This window comes from Dendrobates tinctorius, unplaced genomic scaffold, assembly GCF_039654945.1.
Source record: "Dendrobates tinctorius isolate UK_male_01 unplaced genomic scaffold, ASM3965494v1 ptg000192l, whole genome shotgun sequence".
Classification (NCBI taxonomy): Eukaryota; Metazoa; Chordata; class Amphibia; order Anura; family Dendrobatidae; genus Dendrobates; species Dendrobates tinctorius.
The window spans coordinates 5,722,315-5,743,971 of NW_027361859.1; the positions used below are offsets into that span (position 1 = coordinate 5,722,315).

Sequence of the window (21,657 nt, forward strand, 5' to 3'; positions counted from 1 at the left end):
AGAATGTAATCCCATGATGACTCTTGGTACAAAAGTAATTGAAAATTGTCTTTCCGAGGTTATTGTCTTGTTGCAACAGGTGGCTGAGACTGCTGGTTCCAGTGAACAACGAATCCTGCAGAAGATCAAAGCCCTGATGCAAAGACAACAGGTAGAACTCTCTGGCGGAGAAATTGGCAGCGTCAGAGTGAGTGATGCTTTTCCCATTGCAATATCCCCCAGATGTGAAATGTTGATTTGGTGTCGGGCAGCTATAGGTCTCAGAGGAAAGGATTACCAGGCATCGGTAGAGCCAGTATACTCTGATAGCAGGCCCACTCTCCTGACAGCCAGAGAGGTAGTTGATATCCGAAAAGGGAGAGTACCTGTACGCCTCTTGAATTGTGGGGAGGAGGAGGTCACAATGCCTCGGTATGCCACAGTTGCTAAGCTGCTCACTGTCAGTAACAATGCAATGCAGGCAGCAGAGCCCTTGGTCTTATCCGACCAGGTGGATGACAACGGCTCTGTCAAGCAGCTGGAGGAGTGGTGCCAGCAACTGCAGGTGGGGACTGACTCTACACCTTCATACAAGAAAAATGGGGTTTACAGAGTGACCCAGGAGTATGAGCGGGTATTCAGTAAACACCCCCTAGATTTTGGGAAGGCAAAAGGGGTTCAACATGATCTCCCCACTGGAGATCATCCACCCATTAAGGAAAGGTACTGGCCTATACCCCCCATCACAATACCAATGTGCTAAAGGTATGTTGAGAGAGATGAAAGAAGCTGGGGTTATCAGAGACAGTTGTAGCCCCTGGGCAACTCCCATAGTTTTTTTAAAGAAAAAACACGGTGCCATGAGAATGTGTGTTGAATACCGGAAAATTAACAGCAGTACACATAAAGATGCCTACCCATTACCTAGAATTGAGGAATCATTAGCTGCACTTAAAACTGCTAACTACTTTTCCTCCTTGGATCTCACTAGTGGGTATTGGCAGGTTCCCGTGGCAGAGGCAGACAAGGAGAAAACAGCATTTACCACCCCAATGGGTCTCTGTGAGTTCAACTACATGCCATTCGGGCTCTGCACTGCCCCAGGAACATTTCAATGGCTGATGGAGTGCTGCCTGGGACACATGAACTTTGAGACAGTCCTGTTGTACCTTGATGATGTCATTGTTTTCTCCAAGACTTATGAAGACCATCTGGAACACCTGGCTGAGGTGTTTGAAGCCTTGTCCAACTTTGGCCTGAAGGTGAAGCCTTCCAAATGCCACCTCCTGAAGCCCAAGGTACAGTACCTCGGTCATGTGGTGAGTGCAGAAGGTGTGGCACCAGATCCTGACAAAGTCAAAGTCATCCGGGACTGGCCGAAACCCAGTAACCTCCATGAAGTACGCCAATTTCTTGGATTGGTAGGCTACTACCGAAGGTTCATCAAAGGCTTCACGGAGATAGCCACCCCCATGCAAAATCTTCTGGTGGGGCAGTCCAAGAAGGCCAAACAGAAAAGTTCCACCTTTGAATGGACTGAGGAGTTGGAGAGATCCTTCACTCGACTGAAGGTGGCTCTCACAGGGGATGAAGTTCTGGCCTACCCGATTATGACAAACCGTTTGTGTTGTATACTTATGCCAGCAACATGGGACTTGGAGCAGTACTGTCACAGGTAAAGAAAGGCAAAGAAAGAGTGATCTCCTATGCCAGCAGGAAGCTTCGTCTTACTGAAAGGAACTCCGACAATTACAATTCCTTCAAGCTGGAGTTCTTGGCCATAGTCTGGGCTGTGACTGAAATATTCAAGCATTACCTAGCTTCAGCCAAGTTTACCATCTTCACGGACAAGAATCCGTTGACTCACTTGGAAACTGCAAAACTAGGTGCACTGGAGCAGCGATGGATGGCTCAGCTGTCTAACTATGAATTTACCAACAAGTACCGAGCAGGGCACAAGAATGCCAATGCTGATGCGCTGTCCAGAATGCCTAATCTGCCAGATGCAGGAGAAGACCCTGAGGCTCTTGAAGAAATAGAGTTACCTCCCTTCCACCGGCCAATTGCTGCCCAACGTGCTCAAGGAGTGAGAAACTGACGGTCTGGCTTGAAAGAGATCACCCTAAATCCATTGTCCCACCATGACTGGGCAGAAATAAAGGATAGCAACCCCACAGTCCGCCTGGTGAAGGAGTTACTGTCACAAGCTGACTCACGCCCAGAGTCGGATGATCCTGAAGAAACCCAGCAGTTGTGGAAGGAAAGAGGCCAGCTGTTCATCTATGAAGGAAAGCTGTGTCGGAGGAGTATCAATGCCTGCACTCATGAGCTGGTCTGGCAGGTGGTAGTCCCAAAGAGAGAGGCATCAATGGTCTTGGAAGCATACCACAATGGAGCTGGCCACTTCGGATGGAAGAAGTTGGAAGCATTGCTCTGGGAGATATTCTACTGGGCTGGTATGAGGAAAGCCATTGAAAAGTGGTGTCGGGAGTGTGGACAATGTAACCTGTGCAGAAAGGATCGAAACAGCCAGAGAGCTCCTCTGCGGCCAATAGTAACCAAACAGCCACTAGTTGGTCGCCCTAGACCATGTGAAGCTGGTCCCAAGCCGGTCAGGCTACATCTATGCTCTTACCATCGTGGACCACTACTAAAGATTCCTGGTAGTTGTGCCTGTCAAAGATCAAACAGCCAGGACAGCAGCCAGAGCATTCCAACAGCACTTCTGTAGACCACATGGGTATCCTGAGCGAGTGCTTACAGATCAAGGTCCCGCCTTTGAGGCAGATGTGTTCCAGGAATTCTGTAACTTGTATGGTTGTAAGAAGATCTGGACACCATACCATCCACAGACCAATGGCATGTGTGAAAGGATGAACCAGGTAGTGATTGACCTATTGAAGACCTTGCCTTTGGAAGAGAGGAATCTATGGCCAGAAAAGTTGCCAGATCTGGTAGACCTTTACAATCACATCCCTGTGAATTCTACCAACTGTACTCCAGCCTACCTAATGAGAGCGAGGCCTGGTAAGCTGCCTATTGATTTGGACATGGGAGTCTGTTATGAATGGGTCACCGAGGAGAAAAAAGCAAAACAAGCTAAGTCACAGAAAACCAGAGAGGTTGGTAACTATGCAGATTGCAGATCCCTGATCCTACCACACAACTAGCAGCAGCCGTGGAGCGTACCTACGATGTTCCTAGATGCTTCGTCACAGCCGGAGGACTAAATAAGCCTGAAGCATGAAAAGGGGAAAACTAACTGCCCCAGAGCAGACCCCAAAGGAATAGATAGCCCCCACACATGTATTGACGGTGAAACAAGATGAAGGCACAAACACAGGCAGGAAAATAGGCTGAGCAAACGATGGGGCCCAAACTAACTAGAAAGGAAAGGAAAGACACTGTCTGCAACCTGCAAAAAACTCTACAAAAATAATGTCCAACACTTCTGATAGCAAAATTAACCCTGAAGTCACTAGACTTCTCCCACTATATCAGCACTCTGAAATATTCTGAGACAGAGCAAAAAGAGACCAAACTAGTAAGGGGCAAAAAGCAAATTGGCAAAATACTGATAAATAAGAGTGGAAATTCAGCACAGCCCCCATCCGGGGCTGGCTGACCACACAAAAAACTGAATAGACCAACAAAATCAAATGTGAACATTAGCAGAAAAACTTAGCTTTAGATGACTGGAACAGAGCTGAAAACCAAGAGCCGACAAGCCAGAAGGAATCACCCGCAACTAAATAGGGCGTCGGCTGTCTTAAATCCAATCTGAGACTCCTGAGGTCCAATTGTCATCCTCATTCTCAGGTGGCAGATCTCCACCGATCAAATCAGCCTCACTACCTCCTGTTACCACCAGGGGGAGTCTGGAAGGAGAACTCACAACTGGTGAACCAGAGAATGAACTCACAACAGGAGTCCTTACACCTGACATGACATCCCCAGATGCTGACTGGGATACAGAAAGACAACACAGCAGTACCGTAGAGTACAAGAGTGTGTGGAAAAGAGTCTAGCACAAGCAAGACAAAAACACGAAAGGCACTACAACCAACATGCCCCTGCAGTTCCCTTGTCACCAGGAGAACAAGTCCTCAAGAGGAAAAGAAGACTGCATAAATTAGATGACCAATGGGAAGCTGAACCTTACACCATTCTACCCTCAAACTTTGAAAATACCAAGGTGTGCCTTATTAGTAAAGATGGAGCAGAAACCTCAGCAGCAATATCGAGGGATCATTTGAAATTATGCCCTGACCAGTTAAAAGAAAGAATGGAAGAACAAAATAACATTCAACCCATGGAAGAAGAAGCAAAAGTCAGCATTATACTTGGAGAATTCCCTGCCAATTGGACTAAAGTAAATGATGCTATAGTGGTGCCTGTGTTGACATTTCCCCAACTGGTAGTACAAGAAGACGTGACTCAAGAGAACTCTGAAAATCAGGAAGTTCAGGTAGCAGATGCCATACCAGCAGTGGAGCCAGAGAACCCTCGCCCTGCCAGTGGTGAATCTGTCATACCCATGGTGAGACTAAGAGTTCGCAGACTACTACCCAGTTTACCCACACCAGAGTTATGTAGATCTACCCGTACTACACAAGGTATACCATCCATTAGATTCCGCATATAAGGCTACTTTCACACTTGCGTTTTTTTTGCTGCGCGTTCTTTGCGCACACAAACGCATGAAAAAATGCATCATGCTTTTGTGTGCGTTTTTTGCGGGTTTTGGTGCATTTTTTAAAACGCATGCTTTTTTAGCGCATATGTGCGCATTTTAATGCGCACGTATGCGCACCCATAGACTTTAATGGGTGTTTTGCTGTAAAAAAAAAAACGCATTGCGTGCGCATGCGTTTTTTGGGCAAGTCGGATGCACAAAAAATCCAACAGGATGCATTTTGTGCGCCCGAGCGCACACTGCAAAAAAAGCATGAGCATACAAACGCGTACAAACGCATGTGTATGCGCACATATGCGCACCCATGTTAAAGTATAGGGAAAAAAAGCTAAAACACAGCGCAAAAAACGCAAGTGTGAAACCAGCCTAAATAAGTTAAAGTAATGTTAACCTGTACATGTATATATGTAAATAGTTCACCATTTGCCCAGGAATGGACCATGGATGTTGATGTTTGGACTTATCATCACAGGACTATTTTCGGAGCTTTTGGTTTTTGTAATTTTTTCTTTTTCAAATCTTTTAACCTCCCTAAGTGTTTGATTGTCATTTGTTATATGTTTTTATGTTTTTCATCAGCCCAGGAGTGCTGACTTGCACTAGGGGGGAATGTGGCGCCCCCAGGAGTATGGCCGCCACAGTGGCATTGCCTTCCTCCAGGGAGGGTGATGCCAGGCTTGGAAGCAATGAAGGGTCTCTCTAGCAGTTAATGATTTACATGCAACACATTCCCACTCAAGACCAGCAGAGGGAGCTCTGAACCAGGATTGGGGAGGAGCGCGCTCTGAGGGCCAGGAGGGGAAATAGTAGTTGGTGTGAGGAGGGCAACGAGTGTAGATGTGTGGAGAGAAGCTGGAGGTTGAGCTGAGAAGAGAGAGCTCCCTCCCACTGATAGCGCAAGATCTGGAGCCTGGTCTCCACGGTTGTATGGATACTGAAGGTCCTGCAACAGAAACCAGAGGAGTAGGAAGCTGTAAATGCTCTATTCCCACCTAAGACTCAGAGGCACAACAGCGATTGGTGAGCAAAGAGAGATAGAGGGCTACAGCTGTCTGCCATACGAGGTAGTGCTAAGAGAAGATAAGAAGGAGGAACCTTAGTGTAACACCGTACTGCATGTATCTCAAGCCAGCGCTAGGAAGGACACTACACAACCCATCTGATAGAGAGATCCCTGAGTTGCTTCCAGGCTAGCCTGCTCCTGTGCCATCTGTAGTCAGGATCCTGGACTGCGTTTGCCAAGTAAAGGTAAAGAAACTGCACCCTGTTGTGTCCTTGCCTCCTTCCTGCAACATCCTCAGCACTGCTACATCTCTGTGCCAAACACTGCACCCTCTTCCTAAACCTTTATCTACACTGCCCTGGGACTAACGGCCCTACCTGTGGAGGGCTACAACATCATTGCTGCACTACACCATCTGTCCCAGAGGATCTGTTTGCAGCGTCGGCCTAAAACCTCCCTTGCCGAACACTACAGGTGGCGTCACGAATCCTTTACAAACTTTATTCCTAACTCTACCCCTTTTACATGGGCGCCCAGGGCCACGGACCGGGTCACCGCTGCTGTGACATTCCCCTCTGAAGGACCGACCCAGCATCGAGTACCCCACAGCCCTGGGAGGGCGACCCACTTCCATGGCCTACTACCCACACCAGTGGCACCCCAATTTTGTCAGGCACCCACAGAGAGAAGGTAATGACAAGCTTAAGAAGTTGACAGTCCATTGGTGTAAGAGACCAGGTGACTTGATTGTCCCAACCTGGATTCTCTAAACGTCTTTGAATGGTCAGTGATGGTCAATGAAGCAGCTCTGTATTTCTTCAGTTGGAGCCATGATGCCATGGCTACTACTGTATATGTAATGTAGAATGTCTCTAAACACAGGCAGATCCTCCTTTTTTTAGTTCACAGCTCTCATTCAGACATTCCTCCACAGGCTTGTGGGAAGGAGGCAATCCCTCACTGCTGAAATGTTCAATCAAAATGCATAGATTGTCCTTCATATTTGCAGGGCACCAATGGGTCATCAACATATTAACAAACATTGTTCACTTCTCCTGTGCCTTTGTTTCCCAAACATAGTAGAACAATACCAGGAGGACTACAATACTAGGACAGATACAATAGCTAATCAGCAGCCAGTCAACAAATAGCAGCCATCGAACATTAATTAAATTGACAATAAAAGTCAACAGTCATTCTCACATGAACTCTAACTCATGTGCCTGGGCTTACTGAAATAATACGTCTGGATAATTAAAAATAAATGCTATGTCGTCATATACCTCCCTCATCTTAATTAGCCATCCATCTCCACAATCCATTAGCATATCTTTTAGCACAGACACAAATGTAAGAGGTTTCACCTTCATGAGAGCAAAACTTTGTATCATCCAGTTTCCTCAAAGCATATTCCATTTCTTCCTTGTGAACAAATTCCACAATCCCCATGCCATCCTTGTGCACATCAGCATAGAAGAAATCTCCAGCTTCTCTCATATGATCTTTAAGATCCTACCAACTTCCCAAGGGGGGAAGCTCTGAGACGAGGACTCTGTATTCAGTTCACTGGGAAGGAGATCCATTCCTCCAGAGGGGTCCCCCATATCCTTCCCCTGGTCTCTGGCTTGACTTGGGAAACTCCACACGTAATCACCGAGAACCAAACTCGTATCCACTGCTTCCATTCACGGCATTCTCCGCATCCCGTGGATCCTGGAATCTGATGAAGGCAAATGGTGTGGCACCGCCTCCACTTTGATTCTTCAGCTCAATGATACGGATCCTCTCATAGTGATGGAACAACTTCAGCTCCTTCTCACGTATGGTCCTTACACCCCGTACACACGTGGCTCTGCTCTGTATCCCCCGTACACTCACTGTTCCGCTCCATACACCTTTTACACATGCAGGTACACTCCGAACACATCGTACACACGCAGCTCCTGTCCGTACATGTACACACGTGACTACGCTCCGTACACACGCAACTCCGCTCCATACACACCGCACACACGCGGCTACGATTTGTACACATGTGGTTATGCTCCGTTCATGTCAAATGCACTCGGCTCCTCTTCGTACACACGCATCTTCACTCCCTACATGTCGTACACACACGGCTACATGCTGTACACACACGGTTATGCTCTCTACATGTCATATACACACATGGCTATGCTCAGAATACGTCGTCCACATGCGGATACGATATATACACAAGTGGCTACGCTCCGTACCTGTTGAACACATGTGGCTATGCTCCGTGCATACGTAGCTCCGCTCTGCACAAGTAAATACGTGGGTATGCTCCGTACACACACGGGTACATGTTGTACACACGCCGATACGCTCCGCAAATGTCATACACACACGGCTCCGCTCTATACATCTCATACCATACACGACTCCGCTCCACGCACCTTGTACACACATGGTTTCACTATGGCAGGGGTCCCCAACCTGTAGCTTGGGAGCCACGTGTGGCTCGCGGCTCTCTTCCAGCTTGGTGCATTAGCGCCAGGTCTAACAAACAGGTATGAAGAGCAAATCTCAAAATGGTGAATTTTGTGAGTAGCCCTGCACAGAACAGCAGAAATGGATGCACATATACTGTCTTAGGGGTTTAGAGATAATTTAAGTAAGGTACACTGGAGAAGGGATGATACTACCTGTCAGAGAAAGTGCCTGAAGCTGGATTGGACAGTGTGTTAGGAGTGCTGGATGGGAGAATACTGAATGGGGGGATTGTGGAAACCACTGGATCTTGTTGTACTGCTTCAGGGTAAATTTCTGTCGAAAAGCTTTGGTTATCATTTTACCCGTAATGGAGGCTCTGGTCGCCAATACTGTAAGGTGGATAAACAGGAGCTGGATGTGGCTCACGTCCCTCTCTCAGTGCTGAATGTGCCTCGCGACTCTCTCTCTAAGCTGAATGAGGCTCTCTGGGTCAGAAAGGTTGGGGACCACTGTCCTACGGTGTGGGAATCTACTCTGGTACCTCCCTACGGCTGTGCACATGCTTATTTATTCAGACCAGCACAGCAGAGTCCTGCATACACTGAGGCCCCTGATCATGTGACCCCTGACTCCTCCCCTCCTGTGACCTCATCCCAGGTCCTGTGCGCACAGAGCAGCCATATATGTGGAGTGCGGCTCTGCAGGTGGAGGTAGGTGCTGGGGCCCCGTTATTCTCTCTCAGGATTAGCCGCTGGTCACACTCGGCCATTTTTCCTCCCCATATAATAAATGCTCTTTACCATCTCTGTGCTGTTCCGTTCTCCATGTTTCCCCCCTGAATACACACGTTCTCCCCCGTTGCTGGTCGCTGGGGTCTGACCTGTGACTTATATGACTACATGGAGGCCAATATTGCTGTAAACGTTAAGAACGTTCGCTCCTTAGTATCTTTCCCACACAAGGTCTCCTCGTCTCTCCCCATTCAGATGTTCGGCACATGGAGAGGTCATTAGTGATAGGCACTGTCTATAGTAAAGGTCACCGTGACGTGGTTGGATGGATTTACACTCCTTCATCAAAAAGTACTAGCAGTACCTTACGTTTTAACGTTTGCAGTAATATTGGAGTTCGTGTATTATTCGCAGTGTGCTGACACAACGTGTATGTATATGTTCTAATAAGAATGATAAGTCACCGAGTACAGATAATGTAGTAGATGTTACTTGCAGTCTTATGTGACACCACAGATAACTACACAGCTGTGTAATTAAATCATGTGAGTGAGCCCTAATTGTTGTTCTATTGACAGATTCTCCTTCCTGAGCTGTGGATCTCTTCAGCTCCTCCAGAGAGATAATGGGCTTCTTGACTGCTTCTTTTCAGTGCTCTTTTTGCTTGGGATGTCCACTTAGGTGGACAGCCATGTCTTAGTAGGTTTGCAGTTGTGCGATACTCCTTCTACTCCTATTTTTCTATGATGCTCAGAGCTTGGGCTATTTTTTTTATAACCTAACCCTGCATTAACTTTCTTCAACTTTATCCCTGACCTTACTGGTGTGCACCTTGGTTATCATGATTCTGTTTGATCAATAAAGTTCTCAAACAGATCTCTGAGGCCTTCACAGAACAGGAGTAGTTATACTTAAAAAAATACACACAGATGGACTCAAGTTTCTAATTATTTGACTTCTGGAGGCAAATTAATACTCAGGATTTTATTTAGCAGTATCAGACAACAAGGGGCTGTATACAAATGCATGTCACAATTTTTAGATTTATATTTTTAAAATAAAAAAAATGTATAGAACTTCTCCCTACCCTTACCATCCTCTTTAACTCTTTCCTAAAAGGGGCCCCAATCCCTGATTCTATGCTGCATTCATACTTGACTTTAATCCCCAAACCAGGTGAGGATGGACTAGACTGCAAGAACTACAGGCCAATTGCCCTGCTTAACTCCGATGTCAAAATTTTTACTAAACTCCTGGCAACTCGCCTAAATTTTACCAGCCCTCTTTGGTCCATAAAGATCAGGTGGGCTTTGTTCCATTAAACCAAAAAACCAATCCACATAGTCAGGTGGAAAAGCCTCTAGACCAATACATTAGACCAAAAAATAACAAACAAAGGGGAATATCTAAAAAATAATAATAATATTATTTAAACCCAATATAGTTGAGGCTACACATTAGTGTATGTTGGAATACTCAGAATATTAATCATGTAGCAGTAAACCCTGAAGAAATAGAGGCTCACAATGTATCTAAAGATCATGCAAAAATTTATTAATCATGAAAAAGTGACGCCTCCTGATGAAACCACAAGGAAGTGGTGAAACGCGCGTCAAGGCTTAAGAGGGTCCCGTCCTGTCTCCTATCTCGTGACCGCACTGCAACATGTCCGAAGGTAATGAACTCTAGAGATTTTGCTGCTACCCTGCGCGTGTGACCTCCTTGGCTCGATGGCCCTAACTAAAAGCATTTGGAAAACTTGTTCCAAAAAATGTAAACTTTCGTCCACAAACTCTCCTTTTACCTCATTTTTGTACCACCCAGGCTTCCCTGATAGTTTGACCCAACAAATGACGGGAGTGTGCTCTCACGCAAATTCAACTTTGCTGATATTATAGATCATAGAAAAAGATCCATACTCCCATACCTAGAACTAAAATCCAGTCTATCCACACATGGTCTCTCGCTATTTCAGTATATTCAAATTAGACACTTCGCTTTTGAAAGATTATGCAGAAACGGTACATCAAAGAAGGGATTAATTTCCGCAATTTATAACATCATTCAAAAACCTGATGCAGACTCCCTGACGAGACATCCCTACATGCTTACATGGGAGAGATATTTGGGAAAAGCTTTGACTGATGTACATTGGGGACTTGTCTGGTCGAGAGCAGCTATATTGGCATCTTGAGTCACATATAAAGAAAATCAGTACAAGATCCTTCATTTCTGGTATCATACACCTGAATTCTTACATAGGCTGGACCCGTCTATCTCTCCCTTCTGCTGGAGGTGCAACCTTTCAGGCGGATCGATCTTTCACATATTCTGGGATTGCTCACTGATTTACCCAGGTTTTGGATTTGACGTTGCCTCTGGACCCCCAGATTTTTCTCCTTAACATTTTTCCACCTTCCCTAATACAAAAACTACTAGGCTCCTCTTACATATCTTAAAGACTGCCAGATGTTTGGTGGTGTCCCATTAGAAGCAAGCTTCTCCCCATCTACACTTGACTTATATGCCAGAATTAAAGATGTTAGAAATTTTGAATACCACGCAGCCCTGCATAAATGACACGATTGATAGATTTGATTCTATCTGGTTTCCTTGGGACACTTTTTGGGCCTCAATAAATACATGAACCCGATTCTAGATTATATAGCCACTCCCGGTCTTCCCTTTCTGATTTTCAGATATCCCCCCCTTGTTAATGTATTGTCTTGTTTCTGGTTGGTCCTCTACTTTTGAGTATACTGATTCATCTATACAATGGTTGAACATTCTGCTGTTATTTCATTTGTTATAATGCCATCTAATATAATATCGGCAACATCCTGCTGGCTCATGGATTTGACAATTTATTGTTTTGAATGTCGATATTCATGTTATATGTTAATCACTTTGGAAATGTTTATTTTCAATAGAAAATGGCAATTATAAAAAAAATGTATAATTTCCATTACACTTCACAAATTCTTACTACCTTGTGTTTGTGTCACATAAAGTCCCGATAAAATATATTTAAGTTTCTTGGTGTTATATGAAAAAATTTGAAAAATTTCATGGGTACAAATTATTTTTCCAGGCCCTGTATGTAGTCCTACCTTATATATTGCCAAGGGGGTAAAAACACAAAGGTTCTTTATGAGGTTTCCTAAGCAATTCCCAGCAAGCGGTCTGTAACAAAATAAGTATCACACATGTCATACCATACATGTCAGCATAATTTCTGCTGCCAATCATTGGATATTGCACAGGATTTTTTATGATGTTACTGATGCTGATATTATTATGTTTATGATCTAGTTCACATTGAGGTCTTTATAATATCGAATCCTCTCAGTGGAGATCTTCTATATAAGAGAATTTTTCAAATTGACCTGTCAAGGATGGAAAGAAATAGTGAGAAGATGGCAGAGAGGATATTACACCTCACCCTAGAGATCATCTTCCAGCTTACTGGAGAGGTGAGAGATTCTGATGACGTCACATTACATCATTCTTATCTATGGGAATAACAGATGGACAGAACTGGAGAGGTGAGGACTCTGGAAATGTCTGTAGTGAGATTTATTAATGTGTCTCTCCATAACCAGGATTACACAGTAGTGAAGAAGACCTCTAGTGAGCGCTGTCAAGACCCTGAGTCTGAGGGATTGGGAAGACCCCTGATCCCAATTACGGGGCCTCCACCTCACCCGCTGATACATGAGGACATCAATGACCAGAATATCCTAGAACTCACCTACAAGATGATTGAGCTGCTGACTGGAGAGGTGACACTGCTGGGAATGCTGGGACATTATACAGTAATGCTATGAAGAGATCGCTGTATGACTGTATCATTGTATGTGTCAGGTTCCTATAAGGTGTCAGGATGTCGCTGTCTATTTCTCCATGGAGGAGTGGGAGTATTTAAAAGGACACAAAGATCTGTACAAGGACGTCATGATGGAGGTTCCCCAGCCCCTCATATCACCAGGTAATAGACAGGACTAAATACACAAGGCCTATAATTATCTGTATGTAAAAAATGAATTCAGTCCTTGTATGTGTTTCCTCCAGATCTATCCAGTAAGAGGACAACACGAGAGATATGTCCCCATCCTCTTCTTCCACAGGACTGTAAACAAGAGGATCCCAATGTTCCTCAGGATCATCAGGTAGATGGAGAGAAGGTGTCATGAGATCTCCCCTATGATGTGTAGACGGCTGTGAAGGTCTTGTGCTCAGTCTTGTTTTATCCACCAGTATTATATGTTTTATACTTGTGTAATGAGAATGGTGGAGATGGCAGGATTAGAGCTGATCATAGATGTGACTTCTCCATCTGTCTGTGACTTTTGCAATATTTGTTTCAGGGTGAAGAGTTAAACAATTTTAATACTACAGAGACGTATGTGAGTGGGGAAGATTGGTTTAAAGTGGAGATTCTTTCAGTTGACAGCGCAGGTGAGTAGTGGGCTCTATATTTTATTTGTTAACTGGTTGTTACAAATATGAGTTTGATACTGTTGAATTTGTGCTTTGTTCTGCACCGCTATCTATGCCAAATCAAAAGCAATGCTTAATTTTAGCTGTGAGAAATTACATTTTTGGGGGGCATCTGTTTAATGTCTTTCTAAATTTTTATTCTGTGCTGGGTAGGTATCCCTTCCAAGAGAAGCAGATTGGGAACTATGAAAAAGCATTGATTCTTTTTAACTGTCCAAAAATTATCCCTTTTGGGAGTTTTTGTTAGATCTACCCTGTGCAGGGCAGGGTTCAATCTCAGGGGCAGCAGAGTATAAAACACAATAGACAGGCAAATGATTTCTGGTTGTCTAAGGGCATTAGCAGCAGCAGTAGTACAGTTTGAAACATAATGGACAGGCAGGAGATGTCTTTAGCACTGGCTGCATATTCAGTACAGCTTGGATCATGATCAACAGGCAGGTAGTGGCAGTGGCATCATTGCCTTGTTGATAAAGAGTCAGTCTCCCATGTCCCCACTGGTAGATCTAATTATTGGCGATTGCTGTGTTAATCACCTGTCCAGTCCGGGTTGGCTACACTCCCATATGACCGCTGCCCATTGCTGTGCTCCATGTCGAGTTTTGCAAGTTGCCTGACGCATCTCTGTAACATCATCTTCCTAGACAAGTTGGAGATACACGTAGGAAAAAAGGGCAAATTCCAGCTCGTTACAATAAAAACTTGAATTTTTATTCCATCATTGGCATAAATCAAATAAAGAAGTTTCAGGGCGCTTCCTTCAGAGGATCCTTAACCAATTTGGAGCAAGAAGGTTATATAGCCAAATAACTGAGTATCTCTGACGTTAAATTAGATGATATTTTATTGGCTAAGGCTAGTTTCACACTAGCGTTTTTTTGCGCTGCACCTCGTGCGCATACCAAACGCATGCAAAAATGCATCATGCATTTTTCATGCGATGCTGTTTTTTTGCGCATGCGATTTAACCAGTTTCTCACCATGTTAACTGAAAAAACGCATGCAATTTTAAACGCATGCGTGCGCATGTCCTAGCGCACACATGCGTTCCCATGGTCTGTAATGCTGTTTTTTGCATGTGCTAGACCATGAGCACCCATGTTAAATATAGGGGAGCAATGCGCATGTGCACGATAGCGCACAAGGCGCAGCGCTAAAAAACGCAAGTGTGAAATCAGCCTAAGTAAAATGCAAAATTTTTTAAAAGGCAATAAAAACATTAAAACATTTTTTGTTATAAAAAAACACAACGCGTTTCGGCCATGTAGGTGTCACGGGGGCTTAGTTCAACTAAGGCTGAAATACCCGGGGCCCCTGTGGTGTCCCTTTACTAGGGGAAACCCTGTCTGACCCTCAACCCAGGGTTTTTGCTGAAGGTGCAAATGCCTGAGCCTCCGACCTTTCCTTATCTCCTGCTCAGCCCTGCACTTAACCCTCCACCCTCCACCCAGTGAGAAGTCACCACCAAAGCTCCCACACAAATAATGACAGACAGGGAGAACTTAAACTGCACTGCGCCGCACACACACAGGAATAAACAGTAATGTGAACAGGGCACAACTAAACACAAATATGGGAAGGAGAAAGGATAACGACGGATCATACGACACCAGATATGAATCTCTCTCTCTTGAACACCTCCACTCCAGACCGGAACCACTTGGTATGAAACACAAGCTATAATCGGCGACGCCCATAGGCCAGCATGACTATTTAAAGATCGTGGGCGTGACTAACCATCCAACCTGGTCTCCAGCAGGATTAACCCCCGAGAGCCTGAAGATCAGGCCGGCGCCACTGAGGCTATAGTGGCTGGAGGTGGAACTACCTCTGCCTGCCGGATGCTGTGGTGTGAACAGCGTCCGACATGACAGTACCCCGTCTTCTACGAGGGACCCCAGGGCCCTCAAGACTCATAGGACCCGGCTTGTCCGGATGACGACGGTGAAAAGAACTGACCAGCCGATCCGCATGTATGTCTGAGGCTGGAACCCAAGACCTCTCCTCTGGACCATACCCCCGCCAGTGCACCAAATACTGAAGAGTACGGCGTACTACTCGAGAGTCCACTACCTTGGCGACCTCGAACTCTAACTCGCCATCCACCATGACTGGAGGTGGCATCGGCGTTGTGTCCACAGAGCCTACCACCTTTTTCAATAAAGCCCTGTGAAACACGTTGTGTATCTTGTACACTGCGGGAAGTTCCAACCGATAAGCCACTGGGTTAATGATGGCAGAAATCCTAAAAGGCCCAATAAACCTTGGACCCAGTTTTAAAGAAGGGATTTTGAGTTTTATGTTCTTCGTAGCTAACCACACCCATTCACCCACACACAGGTCCGGACCTGGCACGCGTCTACTGTCAGCCACCCGTTTGTACCTGGCACTCATGCTCAACAAACGCTGTTTCACCCGCCTCCAGACTGATGACAATTGGGCTCCTAGCTGATCCTCCTCCGGGACACCCCCGGAGTCACCCTGACGTAAGGTACAAAACTGAGGATGTTGACCGTACACACAAAAGAATGGAGACTCTCCTGATGACTCTTGGCGGTGATTATTTAATGCGAATTCGGCCAGAGGAAGGAAAGTAGACCACTCCTCCTGGTTGTCGGACACAAAGCATCGTAAATACTGTTCAAGATTTTGGTTCATGCGCTCAGTTTGTCCATTAGACTGTGGATGAAACGCCGATGAATGTGACAACTTGATCCCCAACCTTGAGCAAAAAGCTTTCCAAAACCTCGCCACAAATTGCGTACCCCTATCAGATACTATGTCAGACGGTATTCCGTGGAGTCTGACCACCTCCTTCACAAATACCTGAGCCAACGTCTTAGCATTGGGCAAAGAAGACAACGCCACAAAATGCGCCATCTTTGAAAAACGGTCAACCACCACCAGGATGACCGTGTTCCCTGCCGAGGCTGGCAAGTCAGTGATAAAATCCATGGAGATTTCTGTCCATGGCCTATTGGGTACCCCCAGAGGCTGTAGCGTGCCAGCAGGACGGGTTCGGGGTGACTTAGCCCTAGCGCACGTGATGCAAGCTGCCACGTACGAGACCACGTCCTGCCGGATTTTGGGCCACCAGAAACGACGCGATACCAGCTCTAAGGTGCCCTTCACCCCTGGGTGACCAGCCAGTACCGAATCGTGGTGTTCCTTCAACACCTTAGGCCGAAGATGCAGGGGTACAAATGATTTGTTGGCGGGAAGTCCTGGTGGTACCTCCTCTTGGGCCTCGGCAATCTCCGCCTCTACCTCAGTCGTGAGAGCCGAGACCACTACCCCTTTCTGGAGGATGGGTACCGGCTCTTCCCGAGGTTCTCCCCCCGGAAAACACCTAGACAAAGCATCCGCCTTGGTGTTTTTAGCCCCGGGACGGTACGTCACAAGAAAATTGAAACGAGTAAAAAACAATGCCCAGCGAGCCTGCCTAGGAGACAGACGCTTGGCCGACTCCAGGTAGAGCAGATTCTTATGGTCGGTGATAACTGTGACCTGGTGAGCCGCCCCCTCCAAGAAGTGTCGCCATTCCTCAAAAGCCAGCTTGATGGCCAACAACTCCCTGTTGCCGATATCATAATTCCGTTCGGCCGGCGACAACTTCTTGGAGAAGTAGGCGCATGGATGCATCTCGCTCAAGGACGAGCCTTGAGACAGTACTGCCCCCACTCCCACCTCCGACGCATCAACCTCTACCACAAAAGGTTTAGACACGTCTGGTTGCACCAGAATGGGGGCTGAAGCAAAACTATTCTTCAGACGCTCAAATGCACGTATAGCCACCTCAGGCCAGTTCGCCAGATCGGCACCCTTTTTTGTCATGTCCGTGAGCGGTTTGGCGACAGTCGAAAAGTGTTTTATAAATTTCCTATAATAATTCGCAAACCCCAGGAACCGCTGGAGTGCTTTCAGACTCTCCGGCCTCTCCCATTGCAACACCGCTTGCACCTTAGCGGTGTCCATTTTAAAACCAGCTGCGGACACAATATATCCCAAAAAGGGCAACTCCTGGACAAAAAATAAACATTTTTCCAGCTTAGCATAGAGCTGGTTCTCCCGGAGCAACTGTAACACCTGCCTAACATGCTGCAAATGAGTGTCCCAATCGCTAGAATAAATGAGGATATCATCCAGGTATACAATCACAAATCTCCCCAGGACATGAGCAAAGACATCATTAATAAAATGTTGGAAAACGGCAGGCGCGGTGGTCAACCCAAACGGCATAACCAGACTCTCAAAATGACCCTCAGGAGTGTTAAACGCCGTCTTCCACTCATCCCCCTGACGGACCCTTATGAGGTTATACGCCCCCCTGAGGTCCAGCTTGGAAAACCATTTTGCCCCCGCTACCTGGTTGAACAAATCCGGGATCAACGGCATTGGGTAGGGATCACGGATAGTAATCTGGTTTAACTCTCGGAAATCCAGACACGGGCGTAACCCCCCATCTTTCTTCTTAATGAAGAAAAACCCCGCGGCTACAGGCGAGGACGAAGGCCGGATGTGACCTTTGCTCAGACTCTCCGCGATGTAGTCTTTCAGAGCTTGTCTCTCAGGGCCAGAAATATTAAACATCCTGGCCTTAGGTAATTTGGCCCCGGGTTTTAGCCTAATAGCACAGTCATAGGCTCTATGTGGAGGCAGTTCTGAGCAACCCTTCTCAGAGAAAACATCCGCGAAATCCTGCAAAGCCTCCGGCAGGCTGCGCGTCACGGCGGACACACATGTGGCCAAGCAATTGTCTTGGCAGAAACCACTCCATTGTACTATGTCCTGAGTTTTCCAATCAATTACCGGGTTGTGCCTGGACAGCCATGGAAAACCCAGGACCATTTGAGCTGGGAGATTACGGAGGACCCTACATGTAACCGACTCAGAATGTAGGACCCCAATGTGGAGTTTCACCTCTGCCACAAACTCAGTAATCTCCCCTTGAGGGAGGGGAACAGCATTAATGGTCACCACCTGTATGGGGTGAGGAAGTTTTTCAATCTTAAACCCGGCGGTGTGTGCAAACTCCTCATCTATGAGATTGGTGGCGGAACCGCTATCCACAAACACTGATATAGGTAGCTCTCTGCCGGCGACAATAACCTTGGCAGGGAGCATACATTGAGATACCATCATGGAGGATATGCATACGCTCAGTTGGGTCTCCTCCATACCCTCTGAGCTTAACAGTTTTCCGCCGGTGTGACCCTCTTAGGTAGTACCGGGCAAACGTTAACATAATGACCACCTTTACCACAGTAGAAACATGCTCCGGACTTCCGGACTCCCGGAGCGCGAGGCTGAACCTGTGCCACGCCAGCAATCTGCATAGGTTCAGGGGACTCATCTACTTCAACCACACCTGCACCTCTGTTTTCCCCCAGAGGTAGCGTCTCCTGTGCCCCCTGACGAAAACGGCGATCAATACGTATCACCAAACTCATGGCAGACTCCAATGATGCCGGAGTCTCATACATCAGGAGGGCTTGTTTCACCCTCCCTGATACCCCATGAATAAACTGGCTCCGCAGTGCTGGGTCATTCCACTGTGTGTCTACAGCCCAGCGGCGAAATTCCGAACAATAGTCTTCTGCCAAGCGCTCCCCCTGGCGGAGGGCGCGGATTTTAGATTCCGCTAGAGCCAGTCGGTCAGGGTCATCGTAAATGAGCCCGAGGGCAGAAAAAACATTATCGACCGAATGAAATGTAGCAGAGTCAGGTGGTAAGGAAAATGCCCATGCTTGGGGGTCACCACTCAGTAATGACAACACCAGCCCTACTCGCTGGGCCTCATTACCTGAGGATATTGGCCGCATGCGGAAGTATAATTTGCAGGCCTCCCGAAATACGACAAATTTGCTGCGATCGCCTGAAAATCGTTCTGGCAGCGGAAACTTCGGCTCTGCACCGATACCTGCAGATGCCGTTTGCACCTTTGCTACTACCAGGCCCTGCTGCTGAACTGCCCCATTCAACTCGGAGACCTGTATGGACAGCGCCGCCAACTGGCGGGTTATGGAATCCATGGGATCCATGGACTCCTGAAAAAATGTGGGCCGATTATAATGTCACGGGGGCTTAGTTCAACTAAGGCTGAAATACCCGGGGCCCCTGTGGTGTCCCTTTACTAGGGGAAACCCTGTCTGACCCTCAACCCAGGGTTTTTGCTGAAGGTGCAAATGCCTGAGCCTCCGACCTTTCCTTATCTCCTGCTCAGCCCTGCACTTAACCCTCCACCCTCCACCCAGTGAGAAGTCACCACCAAAGCTCCCACACAAATAATGACAGACAGGGAGAACTTAAACTGCACTGCGCCGCACACACACAGGAATAAACAGTAATGTGAACAGGGCACAACTAAACACAAATATGGGAAGGAGAAAGGATAACGACGGATCATACGACACCAGATATGAATCTCTCTCTCTTGAACACCTCCACTCCAGACCGGAACCACTTGGTATGAAACACAAGCTATAATCGGCGACGCCCATAGGCCAGCATGACTATTTAAAGACCGTGGGCGTGACTAACCATCCAACCTGGTCTCCAGCAGGATTAACCCCCGAGAGCCTGAAGATCAGGCCGGCGCCACTGAGGCTATAGTGGCTGGAGATGGAACTACCTCTGCCTGCCGGATGCTGTGGTGTGAACAGCGTCCGACATGACAGTAGGCCTTCATCAGGTGTATACCAGGTCAGACATACAGCAGGTATCTGCAGGGCGAAAGCTACCATAAGCTGAATATAGAACTTATCCTGGTAATACTTCAGGTTTTCCTTCTTTTGAAAATCACTAAAAATTTTCACAGTTTGTTTTACAGAGAGGGTCTAACAGCATGGCTAACCAACAATCATCACTTTAATGATTGTAAAATTACACCTGTCAGCCTGCAAGCAACAAAAAAGTCAGCTTGCAATGCTCATTAGTGTGACTAAAGACCATGCTATTTCACTCTCCTCCCCAGTATATGACATTTAGTCATCCTAGTCAGTGTCTTCATTGTCATCATTATCAAGTTCACAATGAGAGTAAGCTATATCGTCTGTATGAGCCTGGGACAACTCAGTGTCTGCATCCAAATCCACCTGTTACTCATCCTCCTCAAGTCCTCTTAGTTCCTAATGTCAATTATACTGTACGGTAAACTTTGTAAAAAATAAAGTGTCAAAACAATTCAATATTTCGGCTAATTTCCCACAAAGACATTTTGATGCTGCCTAAGAAATACAGCGTCTTACATTTCCAACAAGGTGGATGGAATTTAAAGAAATAACATGCTGTGGAGACAGGGGGTCAGCGGGTGCTTTAGTTCACTGGTTCAAAATCACATGGACCAGGGATCATCCCACTGAACGACCACTCACCTTTTACCATGGGCAGAATACTACTCCGACAACCCAGGGTGAAGGTAAAACAGTGTGGCAATACTTTATTGAACCACAAAACTGGAAAATACACATAGAACAGTCCCAGCAAAATACGCAAGATGGTGCAAATTACAGGGTGTCACCCTTCCTCTGACTCACCGGGATAAGAGTCACTTCCAGGGCTGACTACCCCTACCGGGGCACCCCGCTTTTGGCGGGCACCCACAGAGTAGGCAACCAACATGCTTAGGAAGTTAACCGACAGCATTGAGGTATATCGTCAGGTGACCTGATTGCCACAGCCTGGATTCTTCAAGACGTCTGAGGGTTTAGTGATGGTCAATGGAGGACATCTGTGTTCTTCCAGTTGGGATTGTTGTCCCCTAATCTGACATCCTGTAGAGTCACTTGGAACAGAGGAAAAGTCTCCTTTGCAACTGTCCTTCAAGCCACCATTCACAGGTCAAGGGAAAGGGGTGATGATGTTAACCACATTGTTTGAATATTTATAGTTTATCCTTCAATGACTGCAAGTCAACAAACTGCATGACCTTGTATAATGTGTAATCAACATTTCAGCAAACATCAATGTTCAGTGATCCTCCATCCCTGTTTTGCAAAGATATCAGTACAATAAGCTGTAAGAGCTGATATAAGAGGTAAATAACCATTCATTAATTTACAAAAATCAATTCAACGTACCAGAAGAGTTACCATTCAGACTCTTGACAAACCAAAGAAATAAACACATGAATTTCTTAGTGAATAGTTCAGACAATAATCTATGATTCTGGTCCTATGGAATTTATATCTGGCATAATTAAGTAGAAATGCTGTGAAATTTGACCTGTGGTGCATGTTTCAAATGCACAAGATGTCAATTTCTCTTGCGGGTACACTGAGTTATGTCCAGAT

General features: G+C 46.2%; 1 protein-coding gene and 1 pseudogene across 2 annotated transcripts in view; one reads left to right on the forward strand and one right to left on the reverse strand.

Moving 5' to 3' along the window:
* The window catches only part of LOC141055791 (uncharacterized), a 109,192-nt gene that overhangs the window by 83,185 nt on the left and 4,350 nt on the right, over window positions 1–21,657 (forward strand). The window contains exons 8-12 of one of the 2 annotated variants that reach the window (XM_073552499.1): window positions 12,179–12,339; window positions 12,469–12,648; window positions 12,731–12,854; window positions 12,938–13,035; window positions 13,234–13,324. The exons of the other annotated variant lie outside the window; for it this stretch is intronic. Of the exons in view, the coding sequence (XP_073408600.1) occupies window positions 12,179–12,339; window positions 12,469–12,648; window positions 12,731–12,854; window positions 12,938–13,035; window positions 13,234–13,324 (654 nt within the window). The remainder of the gene's footprint in view (window positions 1–12,178; window positions 12,340–12,468; window positions 12,649–12,730; window positions 12,855–12,937; window positions 13,036–13,233; window positions 13,325–21,657) is intronic. 2 annotated transcript variants of the gene reach the window in all.
* LOC141055920 (serine/arginine-rich splicing factor 9 pseudogene) lies at window positions 6,908–7,928 on the reverse strand (annotated as a pseudogene).